Genomic DNA, 20847 nt, shown 5'->3' with positions numbered 1-20847 from the left:
AGTCAAGGCTTCAGAAATGCAAGGGCTTTACAACTCCAGCCAAGCATTATATCTGCGAGCACCACCTTTCTCTCCTCCTTTTCCTCCATCTTTTTCTCACTGTCTTGTAAAACGGGCTAAGTGGTGGATGTTGCAGTGGAATGAAAGAGGTGAGGAGGGGGAAAGAAAGAAGAAAAAAAACATGCAGACGTAGACCCTCTGGGGATGAAGTCAACATCTGGCTCTCTTTCAGAGACAACAGTGTGTGGTGGCCTCTGAAGTGCCTTTCTGAGAGCAATTTAAACCCAGGGAGACAGACAATATCCTGACCCAAAGAAACCAGTATTATTACATTCCTGAGCAGCAGAGGAGACTTTTTACCTCGGGGGCGAATGAAGAGGGACGGATGGGAGAAGGGGAGATAAATACAGACTTGACTTTGCTTGTAAATGTTGGAGGAATCAATGCTTTTTGCGAGCACTGTTGAACTATAAAACCGAAACTAGTAAAGCATCCCGGCTCAGCTTCCCCTCCAGGCGTGACACTCCCCTGACAATGTCATCTTTGCACCTTCTCGCTGTCCACGGTGCACGACCGTGACACCCAGCAGAAACCCGCACCGCTTTCAATCTTTCCTCAAGCCACACTTTGACCCCGGCTCCAGAAAGCAGGAGTATCGACAAATGAATCAGCACAGTAACAGCGGAGCGCAAAAAGGAAAAGCAATGAGCGAAATGGACACTAATACATCAGCAAATAACCTCCATTATTCTCGCTTGACATTTTTTAATTTTAAAGTGACAAAACAAGACTAATTCAAGGGGAAAATGATTGGGAACTGGACGACCATAGACGTTGGTGAAGTTTCCCCCCACCCCGAAGATTGATCTCCTCCCCACCTTGTTCGGAGCTTCAGAAAACCTGACTCGTCTTTCTCTTTTTCTTCCTCTCTGTGAGGGAATCCCTGTGGCAAGCGATCGGTCTGTTGTGACCAGCGTTCAATATCCCCCGGCTGAGAGCGATGGGAGCGAGCGCGGCGGTGCTGGATCACGCCGGCCGGCTGGCACGACGCGCTCAAACACACACACAGACGGATGCACGCTCACACTCCTTGTTTGTACAAATGAAGGAGGTCGTTGACGGGTGTTGATGCATGAGGCTCCGAGCTGACAGAGAGGGGGACAGACAGCACCGGGAGGGGAGAGGGGTGAGGTGTTGGCGGGGAGGGCTGCCGAGAAACCTAATGGCATGATCTAATGGCAATTCTTATTGAATCAATAATCTCCATGCTGAGCAGACAGGTCCCGTTGGCCGGCTAAATCGACAAACAGGTGCTGATAGCGGCGGCGCGGCAGGTTATTCATCTTCCCCCTGCCAGCTTATCGGCCAACAACTGTAAAAACGCCACCAAGATGGATTTAGGAGGGAGTCGCGCGACAGGGAACGCGAGGGACACGGACACAGGGGACACTGGAGCCGTCTGTGACGTATGAGGGGCGCACACACATACATACACGCAGGTGCAGCCGCCAAAAAAAAACAACCACAAATAGGAGTAAAACACGCGTAATTCTACACCGCGATTCTTGATTTTGTGTTCTCTAGAAAACAAAAGCTTCTGATTTTAAATTATTTTCCCCTCCCCTATTTGCGAAGCTCATATGCATTACTGTAGTCTCGTTTTTTTTTTTTATTTCTGCTACTTTCCCACTTCAGTATCCATCTCCATGTCTCCTTATCAAACCCTCTCTGGGACACGGGCTTCATGCATTAGAATGCAAGCGTGCATGAAAAGAGGGCCTGTTTACAAGGCAATTTCACTAAGCTGTGGGACCCGCAACACCGTTTAGCTTTATCAAACACCGCCTAATAAATCATATGCTCTTTTGTGATGTCAGTTGCTGAAGTGCTTTGTGTAAAGAGGGGGTGGAGGTGGGGGGGGACGAGCATGAAAAAGGCAAAAAAAAATAAAGGGGGAAAAGAAGGAGGGAGGGAAGATGGAAAAAAAAAAGGGGGGAAGTGAGATGGAATGAGTGAAGGAGGGAGGATGAGAGTAAGTGAGTGAGCGAGCAGGGGGCAGGGAGCTAGAATTGGCATGTGTAATTCAGCACAGTCTTTTCATCTTGGAGTAAGATACTCTAGACAGATAAGGGGCCTAATCCTTCTCCTGATCAAAAAAAATCTGCATTTTACCAATTAAAGGCCTGTGCCAGCAGCCAGAGAGGAGGGGGGCTGCCTTCAGACTGCGCCTGCGTTTATCTCCCTTTAACACCGAACAGCAGCCGCCGCCTCGACGCGAGAGCCGCCTCCCCCCCCATCAAGGACATCACAGCGCCACCTATGTAGATGACCTGGAACCGAATGGGGAAACTCTGGAGGGTGGAAAAGGCCTGATGAGCCGAGAGAACACACACATGCAGACCACCAACGCCCTCGTATATATATAGGCTGGCACATCCTACATGGCGCGCAGAAACAGGACAGGATCTGAATTCTCAAGTTCACCAGCCAGAAAAGGTTCAACTGTTTGCACACAAGCTGTCATGTTGGAAGATAAATTAAACTTTAATCCTCTGGCAGCAGAGTTGGAAGGCATGTTGTTGTTCATTTATGACACCATTTATCAGAATCTGTAAAAACTGAAAGAATTGTCTGATTTTTTTCACTTAGTGCACATCTGCGACATGACATCTGAGCCAAAAATATAATCAGCTTAAATCACTGATCATTTATCAAACATCATGTGATTCTACATATTGCATTAAAAATTTAGCAAAAATAAACTAGATTCTGTAAAAAATAAACTAGCGGGAAATCATGACTGCAACCAACACACAAAAAAAAAATGCAGGATTATTCGGCTGAGCTGCAGGCAGTGTATTACAAAGTGGACGGAAACAGACTAATAATGTAAGTAGTAAAACAATTTTTTAAAAAGGTGTAAAATCACCTTTTTTTTTTTAAGGCCTGGTACCACCTGTGGGCACTTGGAAAAATGTTGTACGGGTTAATTCCATTTTTGTTTTTTCGCAATTTTACTAACTTAGCCACACTGCACAAAAGACATTTCGGAGTTCTTGCTACTATTTGCCACACTTGTGCTGTTTTTATAGGGGTGTAGGTCTTTATATTGAATGAAAAAACTCATATTAGCAGCAAGAAAAACACCCAGAATCTTTTTGGGTTAAATCATAAAAATTCATCCAACAAATCGGGGCAAAGAAAACTTTTGTGCCGATTCAGATGACATCACCTTACAAAGCGCCAGTCTTTATTATTTTTTGAGCTACTGTGTTACTCTGTTACTGAAACGTCACTGTCACGAGGAGAACAATAAGGCTTACTAAACATTTCCATCGCACAACCGCGGCGGAAACGTAAAGCACCCTTGTAGATTTCCTCCGTGGCGAAGAATCAGTAATAGATCAATGAGAAAATAATAAAAGATTGTTGAGCAAGGCCATATTAGGGAATTATGGGAGTGTGGGGTTGGCATCTCCGGCGACAAAACCCGAGTGAAGAAAGCCTACTTCAAGAGAGACATTAAAGGAGCCACCAGGCCTTATCTTTAAAAGTACTCCCTCCGAGGGGAAAGAGGGGAGGGAGAGAAAATGAAAGAGAAAATGAGAGAGGGAGAGGTTTACGCTGAAAAAAAAAAAAAAAAAGGGGTGAGGAGGGGGAAGCAAAAGAATGTGGAGCCGAGCGGAGAGGGAGATGGAGAGGTATAGAGAGTTGAAATGTAATAAATGAAATAAATACAGCAAACTAAAATTGACACCCGCCTCGCTTTTGCTGACTGGGTAGGCCAGATAAGTGAGCCAAATTGCATAGATCTGATGTTTATCTTATCGGCTGCACCGAGAGCGCTTAAACGCAGATGATAAAGGAACGCCGTGGCATGTCATGGTGAGAAGCATGCTTGAGAGTGTAAAAATATGCATCAAGAGCGCGGCAGGAGTGCTTTTGAACAAGGTGGAAAGCGATGAGGGTGGTGTGAAGGCTTAATTCTAAAATTAGGCCAACCACAAAGAAAAAAAGGAGGGTGGTGGTGGGGGGGGTATTTGAATCTGTGCAGGCGTTACTTTTAATACTTCAAAAAGCCGTTTAATTCGCGACACAGATTGTCAACACAAGCAGTCGTATTTTTATTTTTTATTTTTTTTACAAGCTAAACACACGTAGAAACTTTGTGCAAAAGCTGGTGGGTAAAGAAAAAAAATTCTCATTATGTGTTTTTTTTCCCCCCCCAAAGCCATTTCACAAGACAAGTACAGGGGGAAGGGACGCTCCATTGTTTGGTTATATGGAAATCCCCCTCCACCCACCACCCCCCCAAAAAAAACCCCTCCCAGTGTGTGAGGAGAGCCACTGTGGTCCAAATACTGTACTTATCCTATTACTGAGGGGGGTGGGGGTGCAGGAGAGATAAGAGCATTTTCTCGTCCGCTCTGCTGAATTAGAGGGCAGGGATTCTGTAGGCGAAGACTTTTATTGGCATCTCTCTGCATATCTGCATGCGCATAGAAAATGAGAAATAAAATATCAGAAAGTCAAATGCCAGAAAAGGAGGGAGGGGGGGAAGAAAAAAAACAATTCCAAGATGGAAAACTAATAAGGATTTCGTCGGCGTGTGTCTACACGGCAATCTGATAATAGCTTGGCAAGGTTGGAGAGTCTATGTGGAGGAATGAGAGGACAGTGCTTTGTTTGGATGGCCACCTGGTGTGACGATACAGTAAGAGGAGCGAAGGGTTTTTTTTCCTCTATTAAGAAGCCATCCTCTCCCTTTTCCTCTCCCACCACCTGAAACAGGGGCAAGAAGTTGTCAAGATCCTCAACCTTTGAGCTGAGCCCTTCAAACACGGGAGGCAGCCCATTCCGTGCTGAGGATATCAATTATAGATAGGGGTTACCACCGCAGCTGAGGATTGCAATGTCAAGACGGCAAATAGACAGCTGTGGAGAGCTGAGGATCTTTCTATCAGATGTGTGTGCACGTGTGGGTGTGCACACTTCACCGTCGCCTATGTTGGTGTAATTTCATCACTCCCAACAACTCGAGTCTTCCCCCCTTCGACGGGTTCACAGGCCCGAGAAGCAGAGCTAATAGCGTCGGTGTAAGTAGCCGGAGTCGGGGCGGTGGGGCGGGGGGGGGAGTGACACAGCCATAATGTGGTTAATATTTAGCTCTACGGTGAACCCTCAGGGCACGAGACGATGAGAGCCATCCATCTGCCGGGGCTGTGTGAGAGGTCCGATAACAGACGGGGAGGGGGTCCGGTCCAGAGCGGCGCACAAAGCTCACATCCTGACTCTGGAAGGCTTAACCCACCCAAATCAGTTAGCGCCATTCAGCTGCGATATGTGCTCTGCAGCTTTTGAGCCCCATTACCACCGTCCCTGGATCCAATCAGGAATCCGGCAGCAGCGGTATCAGTCGACGCCTGCAGCTCGGACTCCGCTGCCGGCTGCAGAGGTTGCGGCCTGATAGGAAGCATTGTCCAGAATAGCGCGGCTTCTGTTGATGCTGCTGGAAGCTGCTGAGCTTGACGGGAGAGAACGGGGGAAAACTCTCGCAAACACGGGGTAGTTCTGGCGAGTGTTTTCCTGAGCTGAATCTTGCAGCGAGACAAACCCCGTTGTGCTTCACTGTTTACCTACAAGACAAGCTGGGGTCAAGTCTGAACACCTCTCTGCCTATACGAAGTGATGGATCGCAAGGCAGGAGTGAAATACAAACCATTTGCTAAACAGCAGCAAGCAAGAGCTCAATTCTATTTCTAAATTGAGAAAACTACTGAAAACAAACATTTGTGACATCCCAGAGCAGGATTTTTGGATACTGAGGAGCTGAAAAGGTTGGGAACACACGGACAATCAGACGTTCTGTGATGGAGCTGGACTTTATGCATCCAGGAGTTATGAAGAAACATTCATTTGGGGTATCTGTGTATCTGGCAGGTACAAAATCTCTCTGTTTTAGCTCCGTTTCTTTAACAAATTCTCTACTTGTTCCACTATGTTCACCTCAAGCTGTGTCCGTCTGGGGTTGAGTAATCTAGTGTACTGCAGGTTTTTAGGACTTTTCTTGTTGTTGTTGAAATCAGCTGCTAAAAAGTAAAGTGAGAGTAGTGAGACTGGAAAGTGTGTCACATTTACACCATAATTAGTTTACATGCTGTCACCTTACACATGTTGCTTGTAGCTTTAAATGTGACACATTTATGCACATTACTACACTCACTCAAATACTCTACTGTACTACAAGTTTGAGGTACTTGTACTTCACACGAGTATGTCCGTTTCATGCAACTTTCTACTTTGAATCCACCACATTTCAGTGAGGAACACTCCTCTATATTTATCTGTCAGCTTCAGTTTCCTTTAGGATGAAGATTTTCCACAGTGGACACAAGCTTTGAAACCACAACACACTGCTAAAGATTAAATCGGTGGTTTCTAACCTTTTTGGCAAATAGTGACTTTTCCCTTGAAACTTCTGGTGTGGTTTCATTTCAATAAATGTCGAAATGATGCAATATTCCCCCCAAAAAATCATATATTAGAGAAAAACTGTAAGACAGATTTGTGTGTTGGAGCTTTTTGTATCTTCTCTCCTCTGATTTATCTGCTATCCCTGTATATAAAACTGCATATAAAGCAGTTAAAAGTAGCTCCATGTGCAGGCACATAACCAACACATAACCAACACATAAATTGCAGGACTATTCAACTGAACTGCAGGCCGTGTATTGACAGAGCAGAAAAGAGACAAGCAACAGAAACAAATAAATAATGTTGCCTATCGCGTTTGAAATCCCCCTTTCTCAGTATTGCTAACACATGTGGGCACTTGGAAAAATGTTGGGACCAAACCAGTACATTTTGTAGCTAAGCTGGATTTTTTTTTAACTTGCAGTGGAGTACTTCTGCATTGATACTTTCACACAATATAAAGGGTGTGCACACTTCTTCTTCATGTTTGTACTCACTTGCACGAGTTGCTCCTGGGTGTCAAACTCTCTGCAGCAGTTCTCCCAGTGGCAGTTCGTCTCATAAACCACCTCCGGCTCCTGTTTGCTCTCGTCCTTGTCCCCTTCCTCCTTCACCAGAGTCATGCCATCAGGATGGTCCTGCATATAAATAGCAGAAAAGTTTCAACACACCAGCGTGAAGCTAAAACCAGCGACGTCACCTAACACCAGGTAACACGTGTGAAAGCAAAGAGAACTGCTCCCCCCTCTCCCAACATCAGCCCATGTCATAAAAGCCATTTGTCACATGAAAGGCAAATTATTGGTTACAGGTCTCGGCCGCGGTGCCCCCGTGAATCTGGCCCTGTCTGGGAGAAAAGTGTGCCGAGCGGAAATGTAGCACTGAAAGCCCCTCTCTGTATTTGGGGGCTGTTATACGACAGGACTGGGGCGAGCATTTGAGGAATCTAACCCCCTCTTCCTGCTGTAGGTTGCTCTATTAGCCCAGACATATTTCACTGTCACACTTTTAGATGGCTGAGGGAGCCGGTGTGGCGCGAATGCAAGCGAGCTGCTCACCTCAAGGCTGCATCTGCTGCTGCTGCCCAAATATCGACTGGTAACGAAAGGTTTTTTTTTCCTGCAGATGCGAACACTCACTGTTATCGCACTTCTCTTTTATTTTTATTTCCCCAGCCACTTAAAAATTTTGATTAAACAAAGGCAAAAACAATTTCCTTCCAGTGCCCCGAAGATCAATGGAGTGTTTCGGAAATAGAAACTGATAAATTCAGGGTGGGAAACTAACGCCGACAAGCCGCCACATGCAGGTAAATAAATACCCGCTGCGGCTGGTAAGCTTTTCTTTTGTTGCAGCCGGTGTTGGCAGGTGACCAGCACTTATATGGGCTTCTTATTCTAGTGGAAAAAGGAAAAAAAAATCTAAAAATAAACATGAATTCTGGGATTCACCAACCAGTCTTTTTCCCCAGAATGTGAGCAGTTCTGGCAGGAAGCTGGAGGAAGCCTGTGGAGTTAATCGCTGACGATGTATTTAGATTTTTTTTTTCTGCACATCGTAGACAAAACCCCCACCTGTACGCTGACGGCGCCGGGGCTCGGCAACTCTTCCTCCGGTTTCATTTTGGAGCGTTTGTGGTGCATCGGGTCTCCTGTGCTGCTCACGGCAGATTCACTCGTAGGTTTGGTCTGCGGAAAGAGAACACATTGGAGCGTTTTCCTCATTCTGAGCCTCCAGTGGCAGCGGTGCTGACTATAGAGACAATTAAAGCTCCTGTTATTCTTGTTTTATCCTTTATGGTATTATTAAAAATGCATGTGTTGCTTATAAGTCGATCCATCATTTACTTAATCAACCAGAAAAAAAAAAAAAACAACTGTGGTTGAACCGTAATGATTCCTGCATCTGAAGACAAGAGCTTTAACTGAGCGAATGAAAAACTATGCAATTCAGTGTATCACATTAGCTGCCCTAATCATTGCAATTAAAACAAACTCATGAACCAATTCAACCAATGGATGACCTGACTTTGGCCCTGGCTTAAATATGCCCTTGGGGGAGTTCTTGGTACAGACCAAGCTTGCTAAAGTATGAAGGAGTTTTTGAACTTCAGAAAAAAATGATGCATTTTGTTGGTTTTCTGTTTTCTGAATATGTTTCCGACACTTTTCAACAGGACGCTCTCATCCGTTCGGTCTCTGAAACCATGTAAACATGTGCCACATTTGTCCTCATCTCTGATATTCAGCTGTGGCCCCAAAGCAATATTCTGTTTATTCGGGGAAGGGAAAAGGCAATTTTGGTGGTGCCCAATTTGAATGAGGCCTCATTTGTGATCAAATTCAAGGCACGGGAAACAGCAGGGAGGACGGGTAATAAACATTGAATATTTACTTCAAATGTGGGCCCGCACATACGGTAAGGGGTTGAGGAAGGTAGAGAAAAAGCCCCTTTGGATCCATCCATCCATGTCAATATTCCCTCTCTATATCCTTGTTCTCTCTCTAGTGATTAATGGAGTCAGCAGTGGGATTCTATGCTAACAAGCCCCTTGTTGTTTGCTGCAGGCACGTTCTGGGCCTCGGAAAAAACAAGAGACAACACAAGTAGGAGGAAACTCCCCGGAGAGGAGCGCTCGGAGGGGGGGTCCTGCCTGTACCACGTTCGCTCGCCGCGCTTCGCTCACATGTGGCTGGCATGCGACGCCTGCTATCTATTACCTGCGATGATGAATCGCAGAGGCGCCGGCTGCTCGCTCTCACCTGCGAGGAGTCGTTGACGATGGCTGAGCGCTCGCTGGCGCTGAGCCCGGACGGGGGGATGCCGGGCACGGGTCGCTGGGTGGCGAAGGCCGGCGTCGGGTGAATGAGGGGGGGGCTGTGGCCGAAGGCGGAGCCCACGATGCCCGGTTGGCGTCCGATCAGCTGCTGGTGCACGTGAAGAGCCACTGGGGTCGGAGGGTAGGCGAAGCTCAGCGCTGGGCTGGAGAGGAGAGCAGAAAAGTGGGTAAAATAATCATCAAACCAAAAGACAACTTCGGTAAAACAGGCTCAGGCGACGAGGCAAAACGAGGGGGAAAGATAGTGAGTAAATGGATTGTTCTGGATTGCTCCTCATCCCTGAGGACAATCTGACAGGAGGTGGTGTGGTAATGCTGGAACCACGGGACTGTCGGCAAATCCCTGCCAATGAATGTTCAGCTTGTTAACAGAGTGAATTATCATGTGGTCTGTGTAAGGTACTATGTCATTCTTCCACTGGGCAAATGATACACATGATAAATAATCCCAAGTGTATCTTACAGCCATGTAAATAAAGCTGAAGTTGTTTCCTCTGTAGTTTATTAACCCGCAACCTGAGCTAACTTTGTCGATCGTAAAAAAAAAAAAAAAAAATCCAGTGAAGCCACGAGCCTCCTCTGGGCTCCGTTTAACCGCCGCTGAACCACCGTATAAACACAGATCTGTGTGGCTCAACGGCAGCGCTCCATTCATCCTGAGCCCTGACGCTTCGCTCTCACTGCGACCCATATGTCTGCTGATCTTATTACGAGCCGAGTGGAAATCAATGGGCCGAGACACATTTGGGGGCCCATCCGCTTGTCATATCACTCATCAGTCTGTTGGCTCGGGCTATTTGGGCCCTGTCACTTGGACAGTGGCTGAGCGTGCAGCGTGATTGATCAGGCTCTTCTTACAGATTGCTGATCAATGGCTGTGGGTGGGGCGATGGATCTTTTCTTTTCCCTTCTCTACTCTTCTTCTGCTTCCCTTTTGCTCGCCCCCGGTCCCGGGGCGTGATGTATGTGATGTTTCCATGAGGTGTACCTGGATGACTGACACGAGCCGCCGGGGAGGCAGGCTGACTGGCTGGCTGGGAGATCGTCACCCACATGTGGGTTTGACAGTGCACACACACACTTTCTGTAACCTTTTGTCTTAGACATTGATCCAACAGAATATTATGGTGCCGTCCAGAGGGAGACCAGCGGATTTTTTTATTTATTTTTTTTACTACAAGTGCGCTGTATGAAAAATACCAATCAATGATATTAGAAAACCATTCACAACACCATGCTCTCTGGGGAGACTGTGCTGTTTGATTCATTATTGGCACATGCTGGTTCCCGAATGGCCACCTTGAGAGAAACACAGTCACACAAAGCTCAAGACATTTTTGATGCAAAGAGAGTTTTTCTTTTCAGAACTTTAAATGGCTTGTTCAGTAATTTTGTCTCGGACTTGGATGGACAGATTAGCGTTAGCAGCAAAGACTCAGATATCCTGATTTTTTGTCCTGACTAAAGATCAAGCCACCCTGGATCCTACTATTTAGAGCTGCAGCAGTTAACTCATTAATTGTCACATATTAAAATATTAGCAAACTATTTTGAGAATTGGTCAATCAGTTTGAGCAATTTTTTCAAGAAAGTCGAAAACCTTTGAGTCCAGCTTCTTAAACTTGAATATTTTCTGGTTTCTTTCCTCCTGTATGACAGCAAGCTGAAGATCTTTGGGTTGTGAACAAAACAAGACACCTGAGGACTCCATCTTGAACACTGACCAGCATTTTTCAAAATTTTCTGACAGATTAATTTTTTTAAATTGTCAAAATCAGAGCAGCAAAGACCCTCCTATGGATCAAGCCCCTCAAATCCTAGATCCTACAATTTAGAAGTGCAGCAATGAATTCATTAGTCGTCAACTACTGAACTATTTCCGCCAATTATTTTTGATAACTAGTTAATCCAAGTATTTTTTTATAAGAAAGAAGTTCAAATTCCCTGATTCCAACTTCTTAAAATGGAAAACTCTGGTTTCTTTCCTCCTCTATGATGGTAAGGTTAAGAAGATCATTGGGTTGTGGGCAAAGCAGACATTTGAGGACATCACCTTGGACACTTATCTACATTTTTAACGATTTTTTTGACATTATATGGACAAAACTACTAATCAATTTAATCGACAAAATATTTGGCAGACTAATTAACAATGAATATACTTGTTTCTTGCAGCCCTCGCACTATTCCCGTCATGCAACTGGATCATATCTTTTACTGTGCTTCAGATTATTTATCTTGGAAGACAGAAATCGGGAACGGTGCCCTTCCTGAGCTGCCCGTGTTCGAGTACAAGAAGTCAGAAAATCAAGATGCACACCTCCAAGAAAAGCTTTTTTTCTAGATAGTTAGCAACACCCATTAATAAAACACAATATGTTGTGTTTTGTGCAAACAACCATGTCCAAAAGTTGGAGTTAAAAAGACATAAATAAGACAGGATTAACAGTATACTTCTCTAGCTTTTACCTCTGTTGAAGTGCTGAGGGTAGGTTAAGTTTAGGGACTTTCCGAGTTGGATATCCGACTACTTGGTTCGTTCCAATTGAAATTTCCTACCGGAAAGTCAAAATTTCCAAGTAACCAGTCGGAAATTTCACCCTACTTTACCTCGACACAGGCCTGTTTTTGTTCCAACCGCACACACCCACTTCACAACGCAAGTTTTCTATTCGAAAGTCTTACACAGAGTGCAGCACGAAATAATACATTCAGTGAATAATAATGTGGGAATAATTCATGCAACTCTCAGCCTCCTACCTGATGGCTCCGGCTGACAGGTGACCGTACGAGCCGCTGGTGGACGAGCTGGAGCGAGAGTTGTTGAGCATGGTGACGAGAGAGTTGGGCGAGTTGCGGATCATGGTCTGCAGGTCAAAGCTGTGCTCGGAGAGGGGCGAGATGGGCAGGGGGCGCTTCCTGCTGGGCCGTGATGGGAGCCTCGGGCTGGGGAAACGAGAGCCTGCAAGACGAGCAAAGAGGGGGCAGATTGGAGCAGAGAGGAATGAGCGCCTGCTGTGAAAGGTGAAATGTAAAACTGTAAATCCGCTCCCTCATTCTGGGGTTTTTTTTTTAAAGAAGAATCCGTTAAACTCAGAAAAATGATCATTTGCCGGTTTATACGTGAGTTTCTGTTTGACTTCATCCAAACTCTAACCTAATCTAACCCTAACAGATGACATTTTTGTCAATCATCAGACAAAAGGCTCGTCTGAATAAGTGTTCAGCTGTCACTTGATGCACTGCTTGCATTTCATCCATGAGAAAACATGTCTTTTATGTTGGAGAAATGCTCTGACTGTGTATGGTAATATTTAATCAAGTCCAATTTGAGTCGTTATTCAAATGCAATCAGTGTTGACTGGAAATACTAAAAGGGGGTTTGAAAAGGTAAAAGGCGGAAACGGCACAAGCATTCACTCTGCACATACAATGAGCCACGGGTAGAGATTAAAACATGACTTTTGTTGTCTTTTCACATGGAGATGTCACAAACAAGACAGAGAAAAACAAGGGGAGATGGAAGGAAGGGGGGGAAAAAAGCGCTGAGGGGATGTCGTGCTTTGTGCGTGAACTGACACAATGACTTTGTGACTCAAGACTTGGAAATAAAACATTTTGAGTTATTTTCTAAAAGGCAAACAAAACCAGCTTACGCAGCCCCGATAACCCCCCTCCATATTTACGTCCCCCACAATCCATCCATCTCCCAAAACGTAAATGCTCCATCTCTCGTTTGACACATCCAACGATTACAGAGCGCTCCATTCACATGGTAATCAGAGTGTGTGGATGCGAATGTGTGCGCATGGATACCGCGGTGGTGGCAGCGGCGGTGTTCTGGCATGCAGAGGCCTGAGTTTCATCTGCAGCACGAAGCCGCGCGGAGAGAAACACCCTCTTTACGTTGTCATTGTATAGAAAATCTCCCCTTTTTTTTTAAGTGAAGGGGGCGCACACATACGCACAAGCAAACGTTTACGATTGTTAAATACAATGTGGTTCGTCACTCCTTGACAAATCATACACCCTGCAAAAAAAGCACAAATCCAACCTTCTACAGCCCAGATTTGACACATGACACAAGCTGAATTCAGTGAATGTGCAGGACGGCATCCATTTCTAGTGAATTAGGAGAGAAGTGAGGAGGGGGGGGGTTTATTGCAGAGGAGCAAGGGCCTGCGTCCCACCACTGCAAAGCCTCATGGGAGTGGTGTTTATTAATGCACAGCCCAAATGATAAATCGGCCAACCGGGGGGAGACAGAGAGAGGAGCGTCCCGGCTCGTAGCAGGACTGTCCCTCTAATTTCCTCTTGATTTATGGACGGGATGGCTGGTTACTCGCCGCGTCATTAATTCTCGCGGCCGCGGAGGGTTCAGACAGGCCAGACTGACGGCGGTGGAAATAAAAGTTGGCTCCAAAAACTGGGGTTTGAACCCTCACCGACACACCTGGGGGCCACCTGAGAGGGACGCTATCGCAAGGGGAGGGCTGGAGGGTGGATTTAAGACGTGCTCTTATTTGTGCAGCAGGAAAAAAAACTTGATTTTGGAGATGTAAAGTGTTAGAACTGAAGGGATAATAAATAGGAGCCTCTCGCACAACTTCCACACCTTCCTTTTTAACTTGCAAAACAAAATTTGCTTTAATTGTTTTTCCTGATGTGCCGTCCTTCTTTTGTGACTCCTTGAACCAGGTCATAGGAAAGGAAACTATTATTTTGGTCACAAAAAAAATCTAATCTTGTCATTGTAAACATATATTTTAAAATAAAGATCATATATTGATTAATAAATACATTTATTTGCTAGAAAATACAGCTCAATAAGTGAACTTAAGCATGCATAGGAAGCATATTAATATTTAATAAACACACTGTATTGCGGTTGTAAGCAGCTACAGCGTAATCACATGTTTGTATGTTTGTTAACGTGCAGCATTCGTCAACCATCACACCCTCTCCTATTAAGATGTATTTTATATGATCAAAAGTCTATAATAAACACGCACATCTGCTCAAAGCTCCATTTCAAATCCGACATTTATTGTACCTTTAGGTTGCTTATAAATGCTAAATATGAGGTCTTGAAGTTAAAGTGTTACCATGTAATTAATAGCTACAATTAATCAGGCTATATAAAGCAGTGTTTTAAATGCTTAAACCTGTTTATAAGAAAAACAACTTACAATTAGTAGGAAAAAAAGAGCGAGGGGATTAAAACGAGCTAATAAAGACCACAAATAAAGACTTGAGTGTAGTGTAGACTTTAGTCATAGTGATCTATGAGAGCGATGGTGCTAATTAGGCGGTACGAACGTAGACAATAGCCCATTAAAGCACAAATAGGCAGGACAGGCCCATTGTTTCATTAGCAGAGCTCTCTCTGAAGGTAATTACACTGATCTGAAATAGACTAAAATAGCTGCAGTGTAACATGGTAGCCCAGATTATCAGTGAGAGCCTCTTGATAGACTCCGCTCTTTGTATGTTTTTTTTCTTTTTCTTTTCTGAAATCCACCAAAGCTTTAAAGTGTTAATTTTTTTTTTTTCCCGGCCCAGGAACACACATTGTTGAAACGTGATGAGTTATTACCAGCAATGATCACAGGCGATTTTTAAGTGAGGAGCGCCGCATCTCCACTTAAATTTGGCCCTAATTGTTTTGTTTCAGTCTATTAATCTTAAAAAGTGACACAGAAGAAAGGATTTCTCCAGTGATGAATGGTGGGACATTCCAATTCCCACTTAATAGCAATTAATTTTCTGATACCCGCACAAGTTTGGCTAGTTTTAATTAGTTTGTTCTGAGGAATACGGGGAACTTCACCCCGGATTTCCATGAAAGCAGCGTCTGCCTGACTAAATACATTCTCATCAAAGGGAGCGGGGTGAGGCTGTCCGACCTTTCTAAGATTCAGTGTGCGTTTAATTTCCTATTTACACTTTAAAATAACTCATTAGCATAAGTCCTCTGCACACAGTCCTGAGCCCAACACATTAAGACAATAGCTCATTTAAATGATGTCAAAGTAAAGTTGCGGATACCTCCTCGCTGTTGGTTGAGGTGCAGCTTGATCTATATATAGAGCAAGATATGTGCGTCGTGGAAGGGAAGAAAGGCTCCAATTCCCACCGGGGGCCACCCATGCTTTAATGCACAGGTATGCACTCATAACACTTTAAGGTGCAATCCCAGTAGGGTTGGATGTGGTAGGTATCTTTCACTCGTAGGGGCTACAATCTGGTAAAATGTCCAGTATTGGCAGGTTTGCATCGCCTAAAACTGTCAATCAAACATTATTTATCATGTGGTTAAGACATGGCACATATTGGAATAAAGTCACTGTGTGTAAGAACACTTTCAGAAAACGTATAAAGACGCTATCCAACGAAAGCTACACGTCTTTATATTTGATGAAAATGAAGGATTAAGCGCTCTGCTACTGGTGAAACTGATCCTTTCTCTTAAGCTAAATAAGCCGTTTTGATACCTTTTGGATTATGTGTAAAATGCTTTGCCACAATGCTGAAAACAGGGTTCATGACAAGTTGATATTTTCGGAGACATGTGGTTTTTTAGTGCAACTATGCAAATCTAGAATCTGTTTATGAACATATAAAGAACAAAATGATTGTTTATAGGCATTCAAATACAAAAAATATGCCTTGTAGAAGATCCGTTAGAGGTTTCTGAGTCTGGATGAGTTTTGACTCTTATGTCATTATGCTATTTATGGGATACTACATATGAAGAATTCAACTAAGCAGGTTTGTCCATATATTGAGTCAAGTGTGAGATCGGTGCAGACTTACTCTCCATCGCCTGCAGATACTCCATGTGCAGGGCGCTGGCGGTGCTCGCCCCGGCCGTGGACGCCACAGACGGGAGCAGGTCGGTGGTGTAAGGGCTTCGGTGGCCCGCCAGCAGAGCCATCTGGTGGTAGTACTCGGCTGTGGTCAGACCTGTGTGAGGGGCTGGAGCAGGGGACAACAAGGTTGGGTCAGCAAAGAGGGAACAAAAAGATGAGGGGCACCTACTGGAGAAACACTGAAAAAGTTGCACATTAGAGGGAGCATTTGAAGAAGAGAGGAGGAGAGGAAAATTATTAGCTAGTGAGGAAAACATGACAGCGAGAGCACCTGCGCTGCATTACAAGACTTACATTCATTTACATTAGATGATAATCAGCTCAGCAGAACAGTAATGAGCACATTAGCAACACCATCAAGTTAAGCAAAACAGCTGCACGGGGAGCATCACCTGAAGTGGAGAGCCTCACTGGGGATTAGCGGATGCTTGCTCAGAGATTACAGTGAGTGTGCATTAGTGTTTGATTGATGCATTCATGCCGAGAACAGCATAACTGATCGTCTTACAATACAATTCTTAAACAGCCTTTTCTCCTCCTCTTACAGTTCCTTGATCACTTGGACAGAGTGTATGTGCACCGTATGTGTGTGTGTGGTAAGAGTATGTGGGCTGGCTCGTCTTTTGCCAAAGACGCCGCTCGTGCGTTGTACGCATCGGGGCTGCAGTCTGCAGATATGCAACCTGCTCCTCGACTCCGCTCCTTTTAAAGTCTACGGGAAGACAAAAGGCCTAAATCTGCCCAGATAGATCCGCATGCATAAAGATACAGCGAGCGATTCTGCCTCCACTTCACTTGCTCTCCCTCTTTTCTCGAAATGCCTCCCGTTTCCAAGTCATTCCCTTAGTTATAGAGTGCTGTAAGTCCTTGAACCGTAGCCTAAAAATAAACATCTGGCGGTGGGCTTCCGTATGCAAATATTCTAAGAAAGAGAGAAGGAAAAGACTAACACTGTGGTTTTGGATGCAAATATGGAATCGGTTCAGACCACTGAGTGCTGCAGCTCTTTTTTTTTTTTTTTCTCCCCCAGTTGAAGAAGAGGAAATAAATAAAGAAACACTGCATGAGGAGATTTCCTCTTAAGGCTGGCCTGTACGCCTGCAATATGCATCCATGATTGGTTGAATGAATGGAAGAAAAAAATTCTAAATTAATTCGATCTGGCTTTTATGTCTTCAGTGGAAGGGGGGGAGTTTCTTAATTGTCTCCAGTGTTCCGCCTTAGCTTTGCTTTTACATTCAACCATAATGTGTCCCATTCAGGATCCGTGCACAGAAAAGAGCTTTGCGGAATTTCTAAATCAGAAACTCTGGCATCCGAGTGCGATCCTCGGGGCAAAAAAAAAAAAAAAAAAGAAGAGGGGAGCAAGAGAAGGGGGGAAAAGGCTGTCAGTGTGGCACTGGATGTGGAGCAGGCAGAGTAGTGCCTCAGGACTTGGTGAGCCACCGGGCGCTCCTTCAGCACAACAATAGGATCAGGGGCAAACCTACCTCTGAACCCCTTCTTATATAGAAAAGAGAGAAATATTGAAAGGGAGGGAGCAAAGAAAAAAATAGCAAATGTGTGGCAGCAGGAGGGTGGCACTAAATCCCACCCACTTTAAATCTCCATTAGATTCTGTTAATTAATTCATCATTATTCAAATGTACTTTTTTTGGTGGAAAAAAAAAAACCTTTGCATATTGAAGAAGGAGGCTCCCTGTAAGCGTGGTGATATACTAACAACACAAAAGCTGATGGGTTAATTAATCACCGGATTGATTAAAGGAGTAATTAGGTGCCTCATTCACAATTCACAGCATTAGGAAGTGAAAAGGGGGATCATGTGGTAGGTTGGAGAAACTATTTTGATTTAAAGCAACGTGAGACTGGTGCACATTATGTTGTGGTAATGGAAAATTGGAGGGTAGAGGCTTTTTGAGCTTCCTGTTCGCAAATGTTGGGAGCGCAGCCGAGGGGTTGAGCGAGGAGAGGCTCTGGATCTTCACTTAGACGCAGCTTTTAAAAGACCTGGATGAGAGGAAGTCAAGTGTACCGGTGTCGAGGAAATGCCCCTGCTGTCTGCCATTTCAGAAATGCTCTCCAGCACAAGGCCGGCAGCTAAAGTGGGTCTCTGCTGCTGAAGTGCCAAAAGGCTGATGGCTGCGGACGTGAGGGCCATTACAGGCTGTTGGGCCATTTCAACGCCTACGAGGTGAAGGTGGATACGAGGAAGGTGTGATGTGGTCAGTTCGCCAAACTGGTTCTTCAATCTTAGCCAAAAATAAAATAAAATAAAATAAAATAATAGGATTGCACCCCACAGTTATTTTAACCATTGATTTGTTTTTCATTTTTTGGGGATTGCACTGTAAAAAAAAGAAGAAAAAAAGAACAGTTTTAAACTTTAATTCTTTGTAAAAATGTTTTCTTATTCTGTTACTAAAATCTCAGAAAATAGGTATTAATCTACATAATCTACAACCTTTAAAAAAATGTGGTAACTTGTTCTTTCACAATGTGTGACAGTAAAATTACACAACTTTTACTGTATTTAAATTAGCCCCAAAATAACAGATTTTCACAGTTTTTACAATTTTTAAAGTTACAGCATTTCACCATCTTTTAACGTATTTTTTATGGCACATGTGCTGCCAGATTTTTAGAGATTTTCTAATGCATTTTTTGTTTAAAGAGTAATTGAATATTTATTTAGTCTATAAAAGTAAATGCCAATGTCAGTTTTCCAGTTGTTTGGTTTGTCTCACCAGCATTACAAACCTAAAGTTGTTAAATATTTAACAATATACTAGCTGGAAACAGCAAATATGTGGGATTTTCCTAAATATATGTCCTAAATAGTTATTGAAGTTGATGAATCCTTTTTTTTTTTTTGTCTTATTAGGATTCAAAACAGTGAAGTCACATCATTTAGACACTTTTGATCTCAGGTTTGAAAGGTATGTTATCTGTAATTTTAAAAAGTATCAAAATCAGTGCAAGTAACTGTAAACACATTAAAAAAAAACAAAAAAACATTTAAGCTAGATTTTCAACTTTCTGACGACCTTTGAACGACTCATCTGCGACGCTCCGCTCTGTTGGAGAACCCAACCAAACCTGAGCTTGTGAAATAGTGACATCTCATCAAAATTACTTTATTCTACATGTCATTTGAAAATTCGCCAAAATAAACAGTTTGCTCTAACCAGATTCTGGAAGAAATCCAAAAATTTGGTGCTTCTCGGTGCAACTGTGAAGCTATTAGTGACTCAGCTGCAACCGACAGACATGTGAGAAATATTCGGGGAGTTTTTGGCTGAACTGTGTTGAACTGCAGGCAGTGTTTACACAGAGCAGAGAGGAGACGAGCATGGAAACGTATGTCAGGATTTTTCAAATTTTGTGAGATAAATTAATCTAAAAAATTGAACTCTTTTTTACAATTCATGAGAGAACTGTGCCATATTACACATTTTGAGTTCTCTCTACTTCTATCCATGGTTGTGCTGTTTCCAGAGAGGTGCAGGACTTACAGTGAGAAACGAGCTCACAGTGAGTAAAAATCTAAAAACTTCTTAGGGTTCAAAGGGTTAATGTATTTCCCGAATGTAGGTTTTCCTTTAAATAGCTTCAAAACTAATGTCCTGTTCATTTTTTTTTATAATTAAACTGGCTCCTGGAATCCATTTCAATTGATTTCCCAGTCAAAGTCAGCTTTAAGATCTCAGAAAACAAACGCTCCCTGACACCGTACCAACCTCCCCCCCAAAAACCTGAACTTGAATCAGACCTTCCCTCGCTTGTGTAACTGTACGTGACCCTGCCGCTCGCTGATGCGTCCTCCAGAGGTCTCTGACATGACTCACAGATCAAAAGGATTAGCCTCCCTCCAACCTGAGCCCCCACCCACACGGATGGCGCTGCACTCATAACACTCCCATCCACCGGCTCCCCCACTCAGATAACATCTCGGCAAACCCCTGGGTCTTAATAGAGATGGATCTGGTTGCCTCTCACCTGACCCCAAACAGGAATTAAACTGATACAGAGAGCTGAGATTCCTCCTAATAGCAATCGAACCTCACTAATCAATTTCAACTATTATTTTTTAAGGGTCTGCCGAGGCCTTATCGCCCGGTTCCGCTCCGCTTGTGTTGTTGCGTACATCTGTATTGTGAGTGTGTGTGTGTGTGCCATCGTGCTTTTTTGTGCGTGTGCGGTGTATGTTTCACTTTATTCACCATCTGCAGGGCTGAGGCCCCGGGTGGCCGACAGAACGGAGATGGAGGGGCTGCTGTGGAGAGAGCGGATGTAGTCCATGTATGGGTTGATGTAGGGATGCGGAGGGTGGAAGGGCGACTCGGCCCCCACGGATGGGTTCCGCTGGGGCGAGATCCGAATGAGGGAGATGTCGGAGAAAGCTGGACTGCCCGCCAGCGCCGGAGGCCTGCAGAGACACACGGAGGAGGAAAATATAGAAAGGGCGTGACATATGTGCTTCAAACTCAAAATAAAACTTAGATCAATCGCACGCATTCGCTGAGAAAAACTTGACTGATTTCTGTTCATCGGACAGATTTTTGGGTGCCAATCGCATAAACGTACAAAGTTGAACCCATTCCTGCCTTTGACTCCCAACTGTACGACTCTCATTTAACCCAATTAGGTCGCCACATGTTT

The 20847-nt window shown here is 44.2% G+C and overlaps 1 protein-coding gene across 1 annotated transcript in view; it reads right to left on the bottom strand.

The window, feature by feature from the left end:
- Positions 1-20847, bottom strand: part of gli3 (GLI family zinc finger 3) — a 100633-nt gene that overhangs the window by 8229 nt on the left and 71557 nt on the right. The window contains exons 5-10 of the mRNA XM_008294625.1: positions 20409-20614; positions 16130-16291; positions 12074-12275; positions 9237-9456; positions 8049-8162; positions 6972-7112 (exon numbers count right to left, since the gene is read on the bottom strand). Coding sequence (XP_008292847.1) covers positions 6972-7112; positions 8049-8162; positions 9237-9456; positions 12074-12275; positions 16130-16291; positions 20409-20614 — 1045 coding nt within the window. The remainder of the gene's footprint in view (positions 1-6971; positions 7113-8048; positions 8163-9236; positions 9457-12073; positions 12276-16129; positions 16292-20408; positions 20615-20847) is intronic.

The sequence above is a fragment of the Stegastes partitus genome, unplaced genomic scaffold, assembly GCF_000690725.1.
Source record: "Stegastes partitus isolate 25-593 unplaced genomic scaffold, Stegastes_partitus-1.0.2 Scaffold980, whole genome shotgun sequence".
In the NCBI taxonomy this organism is placed as follows: domain Eukaryota; kingdom Metazoa; phylum Chordata; class Actinopteri; family Pomacentridae; genus Stegastes; species Stegastes partitus.
Note: the sequence above shows the minus strand (reverse complement) of the source record. Positions and strands in the feature narration are given on the sequence as shown.